The sequence below is a fragment of the Tripterygium wilfordii genome, chromosome 3, assembly GCF_013401445.1.
Source record: "Tripterygium wilfordii isolate XIE 37 chromosome 3, ASM1340144v1, whole genome shotgun sequence".
NCBI classification, from domain to species: Eukaryota; Viridiplantae; Streptophyta; class Magnoliopsida; order Celastrales; family Celastraceae; genus Tripterygium; species Tripterygium wilfordii.
In genome coordinates this window covers 7,210,051-7,223,163 of record NC_052234.1, presented here as the reverse complement: position 1 = coordinate 7,223,163, position 13,113 = coordinate 7,210,051, and the positions used below count along the sequence as shown (strand labels likewise).

Below are 13,113 nucleotides of genomic sequence, written 5' to 3'. Positions count from 1 at the left end.
AACATTTGAGATCCTTTATTTCTAACCTTAATGCCTGGATCCCACTCAATTTCTTGTTCAAAATTGAGACTGAATCTTCCAAGCATACCTTTAACAATGTGCAGACCACTTGAGACTCCCTCAAACACAACAGTTGTATATTGGGTGTCCAGTTCCTTACACTTCTCTTGAACAAGCATCCTCTTCCGACACTTCTCATAACCTGCTTTCTCGTCGTCGTCAAGCTTCGGTACTATATGACCCTTCAATGGATTTGAACTGTCCTCTGACTTTTGCTCCATTGAAACGAGAATATCATTGTCACAATAGTTCACACTTCAAATTGAGAGCATGAATATGATCCAACACCTTTTGAATGAGAAGATTTGTGCGGTCGAAATGTTGCTCGGTGATCTCCTCGAACCTGTGCATCCTCTCTTCATAATTGACCCAGAAATCGCCAATAATCATCATGACTCTGCCAAGGACGATTGGCTCTGATACCAATTGATAAGATCCAAGATGGATCGATCGTGATAATTCTCTTAAAGAGAACTGAGTTACAAGTTTGTTAATTGATATCCAAACACAAGGAAAACTAGGGCTAAATACACATGTCCAAAAGACAAAAAGACCCTGGCTTAATCTACTAATTACCAACTAACTTCTACAAGTGAAATACACAGACCATAATCCCAAACCAAAGGCAAGTAATTTCCCGAGGTGGGTCCACAGCTGATTGATGCAGTAACTTAAGAAACCAAGTACTTAACAAATTCTAGTGCTACTTGAGAAATGATGTTGTTCTAGATAAGGTCAAATGAATTTGTTATCGGCAATGTAAGAGTAGAGCCATGGAAGCGACCTCCATCAATATTATGAGCCTCATTATGGTCACACATCTCTTCATCACCCATTCACATGCTGAGCTTTTCTCAACTCAAGCCTATTAGGGTTCCAGTGATAAAACTTGAGAGTGTCATATTTTACTCATGTTTATACCTCAATTTGCACTTACTTTGATAGTCTCAAGTGTTGCATATGGGAGCAAAAGACAAAGGGTAGCTGCAAGACCAAACAAAAGACATGTGAACCGACTACAAATAATGAATTGAAGGAAACTTTTTGAAAAGAAATTAGGAAATCAAAGAATACGAATTCAATTAGGAGAAGAAGTTTTAAATAATTAAATCCTACGCTACCCACAACCTACAATTGTATCCATGACAAATCACTCATGCCTTGGGATGTTAGCCACCATTTTCGTACTCACTTGAAAGGGAGATAAATATAAAGGATGAGCTAAATAGCCCAATAGGGATATAATTTCGAAATCAAATTTGTACAAGGCAGTTCGTCTTCCAATATGAGATCAACTATTGGAGCCTGAGGTAGTTGCAGCGCCTCCCCCTCTTCCTCCATAATCGACGAAAAGTCCAATAAAAAAGCCTCTCCCTTGTCCCTGTTTAGGGTAACAACACATATCTTTATTAATTATTTCAGCCTTTTACTATATTGTTTCAACTTCTTGTTACATTGTTTAAACCTTTTGTTACATTGTTTCAGCCCCTTATTATATATATATATATATATTTTTTATCAAAACAGACATTTATTACATTGTTTCAGCCTCTTATTACATTATTCAACCACTTATTACATTGTTTCAATCTTTTATTATTTGACAATTGTGGGTTCACAAAACTTTTGCCACCTTTTTTTCCTCATGCGAGTGAAAATGATAATCATGCAAACAAGTATCCAAGGAGGGAAATTTCCATCAAACATGTTCTTTGTAGCCGAGTATAGACCTGCCATCCTTAGAGTGGAATCTGATCAAGACGACGAACTAGGAGTGAAAGCGAATGCCGACTTGAATATGTACTTTTCAAGGATATCTAGTACCTCTAGTTGGTCCTAGTCCCAGACTCCTAAGGTTGACCTGAAGATGTCAATTAGACCCTTGCCCTATTGGTACAGTGGATCTCCACCTCCTGGAGGAGAGAGAGAATGAAATTACAAAAATAAACAAGAGAAAGGAGAGAGAAAAAGTGAAAGTCATTTTAAAAATATACAAGAGAGAAGTAGGAAATGAGTTATAGCCCATTAAATTTTATTTAAAATGAATCCTATGTGACATGTGAGTTGTCATGCCACATAGGTTATGCACAACAAATCTAAGTACAAATATCGTTTTTCAACCTTAATTAGTTAATTAAGTCATTAATGATTAATGTTGGAATAGGGTGACGTTTCCCAATTCAGGATTAATTGGGTTAAGAAATTTTGTAAGTAATAGCTTCAAATGTGGTCCTTCCCAAAACCTAACTTGTTTAAATTTTTTCCGTTGAATAATTTTCATATTTGGTTCTTGATTCACCGATTAGTGACAAGAGTACTGCTACAAACCCTAAAAATTATCCCCTATTTGAAACTTCAATCCATGTGACACGTAGAAATTGATTATAAACATATTTAGTACCCCAAACATCCAACATTCGAGACAGATGAGATTTAAAATTAGGCTGAGAAATTGAGGGAAGAAACATTTATCTAGTGACAATCAGGACGGATGAGATTTAAAATTAGGGTAAAAAATTGAGGGAAGAAACTTTTTTCTAGCGACGATCAATTAAATCCTTGTCGATTCTTGTCAATCTAATTCAAAAACATGTTATAATTTTTGTAGTATACCAAAAATTCAGAATTGTTAGGAATTGGTTCCCAACAGGATAAAACAAAGGGTAAAAACACCCATCCTCTCAGAAAGACGAGATGAGTTCCCTTGCCAACTGTGTCTCATCTTACTGTATTCATATCAACATTCTGATACATTATTTCATATTACAAAATCCTTTCTACAGGAAAAACCGCAAGCCTTGCTGATATCTTCTTGTCTAATACACAAATATCTTATTTTAAATTGTATAATTATCAAGAAAATATATTCAGCTGTCCTTGCACCATTTATTTGGGGTAATACTGCAGCTCCCTGTACAGTACGCATCATGGTACTGTAATAATCCATATTTGTGACAAAATTTTGAGGGAACACCCCATCAGAGATGATGGAAACTTGAGCATCGAACAAACCAAGCTGTCTGTCTTTTCGATTAGGAAAGCAGGCCGGATAAATATCTTCGTCGTTTCCGATTGTGTTTCCTTTAATCAAGATGGTGTTTTCGTTTATGGCACCTATTAACATACCAAGTTGCATGTTTTTGCAGACCTATGCCAACAATCATTTTAAGGCTTGCAAGCATGATGTACGTCACCGCAAACAAGAGGAGAATCCAAAATACCCTCCACAAAAGAGGGTTGCAGGGTACGCGTGCTGCATATACAGGAGTCAGAACTCGTATAACCTGAAATCCAATGACAAAAATCAAAAAAAAATCTTAAAACCTGAAATAATCAAATCTCAAACCAATCAAATTGTTCAACTTCACGGGAGAAGAAAAATTCAATTATCATGCTCATAAAAAAATACAGATAGTGCCATGCTCCAGCTACATATTGCAAGGAAAATCGAGTACTATCAACAAAAGAGGGAGACTATAACGCATAACAGCCCTTCTGCAAACAGTGTCTTTTATTTGTAAAGAACACTGCAGCTTCATATAGCCAAACAATACGAGGTTCCTATTTTAACATCCACTGTATGTTGACAACTTACCACGCAAGCTGGTGCCAGAGGAACGAAAGTGAGTTTGTTCTTCTTATCATCAGTTTGAATATTCAAAGTCTGTCAAAAAGCAAAAAATAAAAAATAAAAAAAGAAGGGAAAATTAGCTTTCTCAAATAATGAGATATTACTTGGGGAAAATTTTTCAAGAATTACTGTCATGTTTAAATTCAATCTGAAATTTAAAACCTACATAGGCAGAAAGAGTTAACTTTTATGGATTTTAAAAAGTGAAACTGCCCTTGGGTTTCCTCCTATTTTCCACTGAAAAGAAATCCCTCTAGGGACAGGGAAACTAGTGATTGGTCTCCATACAAAAATTTACCTGTTTACAAAGCTCTTCAAGAAACTCGGAGTATACAATGGGCTTTATATCATTGAATTTGGCAAGGAATGAATGCTTTATAATATCAATCAACATTTCGCAGACAAAAACCAAGAGAGCATTCTGCAGAGCTCAGATAAAACAAAGATAAGCAGGCAACATAAACTCCAGAGTCCTGAACAAATTTGTGGCAAGAAAACATTTCCCATAACAATGCCAAGAATCTTTCAGGTAAACTTACATATAGAAAACTTTCGAACCAAGGACCCTCAGCCTCCAGAATATTTTGAGCTAAAACGAACACGAGAAATGCTGAAATGTGGAATCTCTCTATTGAATCTGGTAGTGGGCAAGGCATACATAATCTGTATATATGAGACTAAATAAACCAAAATCAAAGCAGCAACAGAGAAAACATTAACAACATGCCTTACAAATTGCAGTTCCCTTTCCCCATGATCAGAGTCTATTAACAAAAAAAAAAAAACATACATGCAAGTGACAACAGCTAATTGAGCTCTTGCCCACAATGTAGTGACAAAAATGGGTAATTGATGTGCATGGAATTCAGAAAGGGCAGTCTTTGGGTTGTTTTTATTTTTTATTTTTTTCAATTTCTTCCCAGATCTGTAGATCTAAGAAGTGTATGGTGTATATGTGATTGGAATGCCACAACGGTTAAGCATAAAAATGTTATGCATAAATGGATTAAAAACCAATAGGCTTAAGCTTTTGTGTTCAAGGTGTTGCCAAGCATGTTATACCAAGGCATTGTGCTCACAACTCTCCAACAAAGGTTATCGGAGACAGTGGCTGGATAGAGCCAGTAGAATGCACATTAGAAGAAGCGTATTAAAAGTGACAGATAAAGGTCATAACATATACAATTATACATATGCCTCGATGTCGTGGGGAGTCAATGTTGTTGTAACAGAAGGCACACATGAAATACATGGGGTGACGTGGTATTATGAGGCACTTGAAAGAATACAAGGCATAGGTCTCAATTGAGTGAAATAATTAGTAGTCTCACACCCGAGTCGTGGTGTGATCGAGTACTGTGATTGGTGTGAAAGAGAATCACATATTAGGATGAAAATATCAAATTACAAATGGTAGGAATCTCAAATTAGAAGGTTTGATCTAAATGCATGACCAGAAACCACAGGCTTAAGCTTTTGGGTTCAAGGTGGAGTCAAAATAAGTCCTCAAGGCTCTTGCACAAAATGCATGCACAAAAGAACCCCTTGACGATAACATACCTACAAAAAGGCAAGTGAAAATATGACCCAAAAGTCGATAGTTTCATCCATTTTTGCTTAACAAAATAGTCAGTTCTTATTCCCGCGATTGAAATTCAAGACATTGAAGATGCCACATACCGTAAAGATGTGTATCTATCGAACACACTGTGTTATGCTCACAACTAACAAGAATCAGCTACATGTGGATATTTTACTGAGCAATAAACTCATATATGAGCATCTTTTTCCCCCTTTTTGACTAATTCTTCGCTCAATGGAGTCCAACGATGCCTTTTCTGCTAACCTAATATTCTTATAATTTACATGGAATCATATCAGAGAACTCATCAGAGAGTGGAAGATAAAAATTGAAACTTTCAACCACCAAACAGGAAATAATTGGTTATAAATCCTCATAAAATTGACAAAAGACATTGGGTTCACTTTATCCTCATCCTTCTCAATTGAGGAGAGAACTCAAAGAAATTGATAGCAGTGGCTGCAATACCAAACTATCTCGCTCCACCATGGTGTCAAAATCCGACTCACGAAAACAAAGAACAGTAAAGTTTGATAAAAGTGGCTAAAATAACCGAGGAGAAGAAATATAATTATATGAGAATGGGGCAGCACGAAAAAGGTAGAAGAGTTCTGACGAAGGGGAACAAGGGAAGCAATCTTTATGAATAAGAATGCTATTTCCATACATTCACCATGTCACCTCACATCAATGGCATAGGCTACTGACATAATAACTTATGTTCAGCACTACAGACATACTAAGCCAGAAACACACTAGTTCACGCATGATAATAAGATAGCTCATTTTGTTCGACAAATTCAGCAAGCATCCAAAATCTTAAATACCAAGGATGTCAAAACATACCATCCATCATACAAAAAATTTATTTAAAAGTATAAAAAGAAAACTCACCAGAGTATACCAGCCTGTGAATATTATCCTTATTAAAGCGCTTGAAGACACTACTTTTTATCTCAGCAAAGTTATTGGATACCAGCAAAGCCAGCAATGCATTATTGTGAGCAACAATACAGGTTGATAAGGTAATTGCCTGAGCTAATAAAATGAAAGAATGAAGAAGTAAGGATAGTCAAGGAACCAAATAGGAAGACATAAAATTCACCACAATGGTTAAAATAGTATTGTATGTATTAGTGCCAGACTAAGGATATTTGAAGCAACCATGGCCAATGCTTGGTCAGAGAAAAATCTCCAGGTCCAGAATAATGTGTTTTCTGGGGAGCAACGTGCAAGTTCTTCTGCAGAATTAAATAAAGTTTGCAATACGTCTCCACCAAAATTTTGGAATAGTTTATCAAATATCTGTTGAGAGATGAGAGGAAAAAAAAAGAAGAAGAAAAGAAAAGGGTAAATTTCATGCTGACAACTATGATACATATTCTAGCCACAAGGAAGAAAATTTAAAGGGAATGATGTCAGAATTAGACATATACCTAATCATTATATGTAAATTAGACCATACACAAGATTCAGTAATCAATGAAGCCATCAACTTTAATTTATAAGACAAGACAAGTCCATACTGATAAAGTCAAAGGAAGATGCAAAGCATGCTAGTTTTTTGGTTGGAAAGCCTTCAATGGGGAACCTAGAATTTTTAAATATTACATGAAAGGGGGACTGTGAGAGAGAGAGAGAGAGAGAGAGAGAGAGAGATGTATACAATGTTTTTCTAACCCTACTTGTAAGAGTTACATTGATAATTTTACATTCTCACTGGCTTAAATTTGCTGTCAAAGATATGCTGGAAATAATACAATTAGAATTTATATCCCCATGTTCACTTGATGCAGTTTTAGCAAGGAAAACATTGGATGCCTGAGCCAATTAGTAACATATTCAGTTTCTTGAAAGGGTCCAAAAAGGACTGCAAAGTTATTTATTAGACAATGAGAAAATTATAAGAGTTAATCTTTCTAGATCAACAAAAGTAACTCACCTACGCCATATTGTAATGAGGCATATGCTCGTTTTACTTTAGGGTAGTTATGAACAATATGACATGGAATAAGAATTAAATCTCTGTGACTAACAAGGATAGTTATAGTTATTCTCTCACCTCTAATACATTGTAGACCACATAGAGTTTGATTGTTCCTTGACCACGAATCATGTGATAGATTAAACTGATATCTGTAGCAGCAAAAATTGTAAAGAAAACACATCAGTTGACACTCTACATCGAAATTCTCCATAAACTAAAATCTGATATAGCTATGCCTCAACTATCCAACATAACACTTGTGATGATTAAAATCACAGATCTGCACAGTGCAATATTTTTCCCACCAGACCTGTTCTTTCCAAGAGAGCAACCCCACAAGTCAGCACCACAAGGCAGCCGAAATCGAACAGCTCTGCTGCAGAATGCCTCTTGAACTGCCTGCCAAAAGAATGGTTAGGCTATTTGTAATTAATATGAGAGAGCATGAACCCACACCATGAACATAAGTAATTAACACATATATTTATATTATTATATTAAGATTTAGTGATAGGAAACTACATTAAATACATAAGTCATAATTTCCAAGTCCAGGGTAGAAAAATCAACCATTTAAGCTGCTAAGGGAATGGGAACTCAGTGCCAAACGAACAAGAAAGCAATTGTCCACAAGAAACCAAGTCTAGTACATCAAACAAAAGACCTTCCTGGCTTCCTCTTGGACAAAGTTACAGTAAACCTGGTACAAAAAGTAAAAAACCATCTATTCTTGATTATCTAAAGGGATGTTTCAATTCCTTCTAAGCCTCCTTTGTTCCTCTTTTTTCCAAGCCATCCAAAAGATGGTAAAAGAATAAACGTATAGTTGACATAATATTCCTGCCACTATTAGATATTCTGCAGTAACCCCAGCCCATTAATTCACCCTCCACAGTTGTAGCGGCAAACCAACTAAAGCCCATCGATATACTTTCCGCATTATTAAGCTTAATCCTTCCTTCGGCATTTCTGCAGATCGTTTTTTAATAACAATATGTTTTGGTGTTTCAACATTCTTCAAGCATCCCATAAAGAAGTAAAATGCTTTGGCCATGTAGAAACGAGAAAAAACATCAATGTCGTCAAATCTTCCCAGACTAAAAATGATAGATTTCCTGATCATTAGGTAAAAGTGAGAGTAAGTGGGCTTGATCAAAGATAGAAGGCTTCTCTCATTGATCCACCTAAACTAATCCCATAATTAACTAGAAGCAGAAAACCCTCATAATAATCTCCATTCCATGACACTGATAAAACTGTTACCACTTCCACCTGTCTAATTGAAGCATGCCAACTGATTATCACATGGAGCATTCTTCCAGCACTGAGAAATAAACCAGTTGCCTTCCTGAGTTCTTTCTATTACTAAAGAAGAATATTCAATATAGGTTTTCCTTATGATACAATCATTCTTAGATATCTAAATATAAATAACAGCAAAACCTGATAAGTGATAACTAGTATGCTCAAAAGAATGTAAAGCGGATGATAAAAACAGTTGGCCTGACCCACCAGTCATAAAAGCTAATCCTATTACCCAACAGACGGCGGGATGAATTAAAAAGAACGGAAATCCTAATGCAAATAACAGTTCAACAAGTCAGGAATAGGTTTAACGGTTTAACCTTCTCCCACACACCTTACAACTCTCAAATCCCATGGGAAAAAAACGTGCCACATTTCTTGTCCGTATATTGTAAAACTCAAGTAAGAGAGTTTACAAGGCATGCAGTATGCCCCCGAGCCATGGAGCCAGTACAATAGTACATCAACGAAAGTCAAAACCCATGAGAATCAACAAAGTAAAAGAGCTAAAAAGGCACAAAATTTTATAAACCTACCTGAAAACTTTCGATTCTTCCATTAACACATGGACCAGACCATGCTTAATAAATATCATACAAAATCTATGGCTAGAGACTCAAAATAGTCATATTTTTCAATAACCTTTGAGATTCCATAGGCAATTATAAATTATTTAATGCATATATATGATTTAAAAGAACAATTCCTCCAATTCAAAAGACATTAAAAGGAACTGTACCCAAAAAAAAAGGTACAAGAAAGCGAAAACAACAACCAACATGATTATAAAATCATAACAAGCCACAAAATTCAATAAAATAAATTCACCATTTAAATTGAAGAGTAAAAAAATGCCAAAGATTAGTCAGACATTAGATCACTGGCGTCATACAAAAAGAAATTTTGAAGGAAGCTAACCAACCTGGTACTAATAAGCCTCCAGAGGGTAACCAAAATTCGAGTCGGCATGATAGTCAACAAAGACAAAAATGAATCAAGGCAGACAAAGAACCCAACATCTATTAGCTGCAAGAAAAATGCAGTAAATTTGAGAATATCCTTAGTACTCCTTTTCTTTTACAAAATAAAGATATGCTAAAAGACAAAAGGAATGTTGGCCATCCTGTTGTATGGGGAGAAAAGCCCCAGAAAAGCATGAACCTATGATGTGTGTACATATATACATACATACATACATACATACATCAATTATAAATTCCAAATATGCAAAAATAGAAGTCAGAGTCATGGAAGACTTCAAAACTGCTACACTCCACCAAAAATACCCTTCTTTTAAACAAAACAAGGCAACCTAACTAATAATGCAACATTGAGATAATGTTCATATAAAATAAGTTAAATAACTTGTGCTGACTACTTAAACACGTGTAATATTACTCTCTTTGTGTTCTTTTCCTCTTTTAAAGAATACACAATCTCTTCACCAAACTTCAAAATGGAACATATTACATATCTATAAAATACAGGTAATGTATATTCAATATATCATAAATTAACAAAATGGTATGGAGCACCTGTCGCGGTGACAATTTTGGACATCGATGAGCAATTTTTACAAGACGTCAAGAAAATGCTTCAATAACATTAGACAACAAAACATCAATGCATCAGGTAATTACTAAAAGAACTTATTTTCACACAAATAAGAGGCAAAATGCAACTTTCATCAGATGCCGAGAAGAGAATAAAAGGATGCACGTGACTTATCAACGAATTATGTTCACTTTTTCTTTAAAAGGTTACAGAAGAGAAACCAAGATTACCAGTTCACATCTCCATGGCAAACGAAAGATGGTATCATAAACTCTCTCCCTTTCTTTCTCATTGCCAAGAGCTACTGTTCGTTGTAACGAGTTTCCAGAATACATTTCTTCCAGAAAGTACTTCACTGGTGACTTCTTCATTGAAGAGAGATCTGACAGCAAGCATTGCATCACCAAAGGTAAGTACTAACTACTAACTACTAAAACATAGAAGAGAAAAACATTAGCTGGTTGGACCAAAAAGCACCAGCGACTGGTAAGAAAAATGAAAAACGATAGTAAGAGATGCCAAAGAGGAATGCCATTAAAAACATGAATGTAACTTGCAAGTAAGAAATAATGATATAGATGCTATAGGATTAGTAGAAAAGATATCATTATTGGATTGGATGGAATGAATACATGTGGATTTAACAGATGCAAAAACATTTAGTGTTCAGGTTTTGATCCTGATGAGGAAACATTTGAGGCAATATTTACATTACACAAACAATATAATATATTCGATGCATATTTCTTGGGTTGCTAAGATTATATAAAAAAAAAGTCTAGAAGTACTGAAATGTCTCGCTTGATATACTTATCAAGGGCTTACACAACAATAATGAACATTTTGACAAAATTACATTCAAAGAACATGAAGTAAACCTGGGCAAGACAGTGGACAAATTATTCTGTAAAGAACTAACATAAAGCTGGACAGAGAATATAAAAAAAATTAAATTTGCATGCAAACATACTAATTGTACAGTAGACAGACCCTTTTTATTTACTGTAAAGCAAGAAACTCCCATGACCTGGATATCAGATTTAATCTCCAATCCAGTAAGAGCAATAGAATTCTCGAATGAACATACTCTCGCTCCAAAACCTTGAAGTATAAAAGCAAGCTCAATTGCAGGAAAAAGTGGCACGCTGATAACTAAGAGGTAAATTAAATGTTATAAACTACCTAAATCTTTTCAGTGCCTTCCTTCATTGTAGACCTGATAATCATCAATCTAAACAATCCTTACGTAATTATATTCAATTTATTAGGTAACGTTAGAACGAAACCTCTTCACATCTTCAACACTGAAAACTAATACGAACAGAGTTCACTGCCGAATTTCCAACCTCATAGCCTGCATAATCCTGGATTCAATATGGAATGTTTAACGAACTAGTTTTACGCCGAAGGATTTCTAATAATCTGGAAACTGCATTTGCAGATATGACAAAGCGGTGACTAAGTCATGAAGTAGTGAACCTCAGAATCATTAAGCTCATTTCAAACTATGAACTTTTGACACAGAAAAAACATGCTGTATTTTTTAAGAACGCGAATATGTACTGTTTCGTTCTCCGTTTCTTTTCTCTTTTGATGATTTCGGCAGCCAGTTCTGCAATGGTCACCGTCATCCAATTTTATAAAATCTAGACAGTGCTTTAGCTGGATAATAAGCGTCAACGAGAACACAAATAGAAAAGGAACGATCGTGGTCACTCACAATTAGGATCATCGGCCATCAGACGCTTCCAATCCAATGAGTCTGCCGTCTGGAGCTTCGTTAGCAAACTCCCGTTTGGCTCCCATCTCCTTTGTTGATTCTCCTTTTCCCCGGAGCTCACCTCCACACCACTCTCTTCCGTCAGGCTCCCCTGAAACCGCGACGCCATCACCGCCTCATCAATTCCACTTCCATTGACATTACGCTGCCTCAACTCCACAAAATTATACACGTTCTGGCTCTCCCCCTCTGCAAATTCAGTCACCGTAAACACGCCGCTCTCTGCGCCACTGTACCTCTGGAAATCCAATTCCGATTCGAAGCCGTTTTTGTTCTTTTCCGTGCTTCTCGAATCGTCGATAATGGGAACGGAATTAGAATCAATGACGCTGTTCGTGTCGGCGATCGGATCTTCCGCGATTGGAGGATACCGTTCGAGAGGCTTCTTTTTCTTATGTTTCCTCTTCTTTCTCTTCCGAGGCGAATTCTCGTGAGATTTGGACTCCACGTCGTCGTCGTTCCTGAGAGGAAATGACTTCGATCGGTACAAGAAGGCGGCATCGCGTTCATCTTGTTCAATAGAGTTGGTTCGGCTGAGAATCTCGAAGGAGAGCTTTCTTCCCGAGGATCGCAACGCCATAGCAGCTGTAGAGATCCAAAACACGCAAGAAGAGCTTTAACAGCTATTTTTAATTCTTTATTACATGAAAACAGTTATCTGATGCCTAGTAGGCTCCCCAGTCCTCACTCCTGCTTTTTCTTTACGGGTATAAGTTTAACGAAATTCCCATATTTAATAGCACTTGCCTCTAAAAAAATTCTATATTCTGCCTACTAAAATGCTATTTTTTTTTTTTTTACAATTTATCGATTTTCTTTTCAATGACTTTATCAGAATCTCTATCCTAAATTAAAATATTATTTTTGTAGCTCCACTAGACCCAAAAGTGAAGTTTGATACACAAACATGTAACATCTCCTTAAGTCCTTCAATCAACCACTACAATTCACAACAAGGACAAGGAAATTTAGGGTTTTTGCCATGTTATGGTAATGAAATGAAGTTGGAGAATGAGATTGAAGCCCCGGGGACCTTTTTTCGAAGGCCGATTATTGGCAACGGAATTGGGTACCAGATGGGTCTAAACGGCTTAGGAAATAACGGCAAATAATACTATGGAATGAATGGTACTTCTCCATGCACAAATAGTGCAAGAAATTTTGCTGATGTTGTTAATTTCAATAGTAGGTTTGGTAAGCCATTGATGGATATT

General features: G+C 36.1%; 1 protein-coding gene across 2 annotated transcripts; it reads right to left on the bottom strand.

Annotated features, from left to right (window-relative positions):
• Positions 1-2,741: 2,741 nt before the first annotated feature.
• On the bottom strand, positions 2,742-12,598 carry LOC119993622 (protein POLLEN DEFECTIVE IN GUIDANCE 1). Of its 2 annotated transcripts, XM_038840827.1 has the most exons (11): positions 11,840-12,598; positions 10,350-10,501; positions 9,488-9,591; positions 7,571-7,659; positions 7,336-7,409; positions 6,428-6,578; positions 6,168-6,335; positions 4,231-4,328; positions 3,990-4,112; positions 3,656-3,724; positions 2,742-3,344 (listed from the first exon to the last, which is right to left on the bottom strand). In XM_038840827.1, the coding sequence occupies exons 1-11, from the start codon at positions 12,477-12,479 to the stop codon at positions 3,144-3,146; spliced, it is 1,869 nt and encodes a 622-aa protein (XP_038696755.1). In that variant the 5' UTR covers positions 12,480-12,598; the 3' UTR covers positions 2,742-3,143. The 2 variants fall into 2 exon arrangements, with proteins under 2 accessions (XP_038696755.1, XP_038696761.1); XM_038840833.1 differs by lacking the exon at positions 9,488-9,591 and having other exon boundaries at positions 7,571-7,655.
• Between the last annotated feature and the right edge of the window lie 515 nt (positions 12,599-13,113).

Bases quoted from the DNA above. Each gene is read 5' to 3' on its own strand.
- LOC119993622 (XM_038840827.1), bottom strand. From the start codon at position 12,479: ATGGCGTTGCGATCCTCGGGAAGAAAGCTCTCCTTCGAGATTCTCAGC. The intron at 6,336-6,427 runs ATATCCTTAGTC...GACTATCCTTAC, and splicing joins ATTGGCCATGGTTGCTTCAA to TTCTTCATTCTTTCATTTTA. The intron at 4,329-6,167 runs GTGAGTTTTCTT...GCCCACTACCAG, and splicing joins TCACAGGCTGGTATACTCTG to ATTCAATAGAGAGATTCCAC.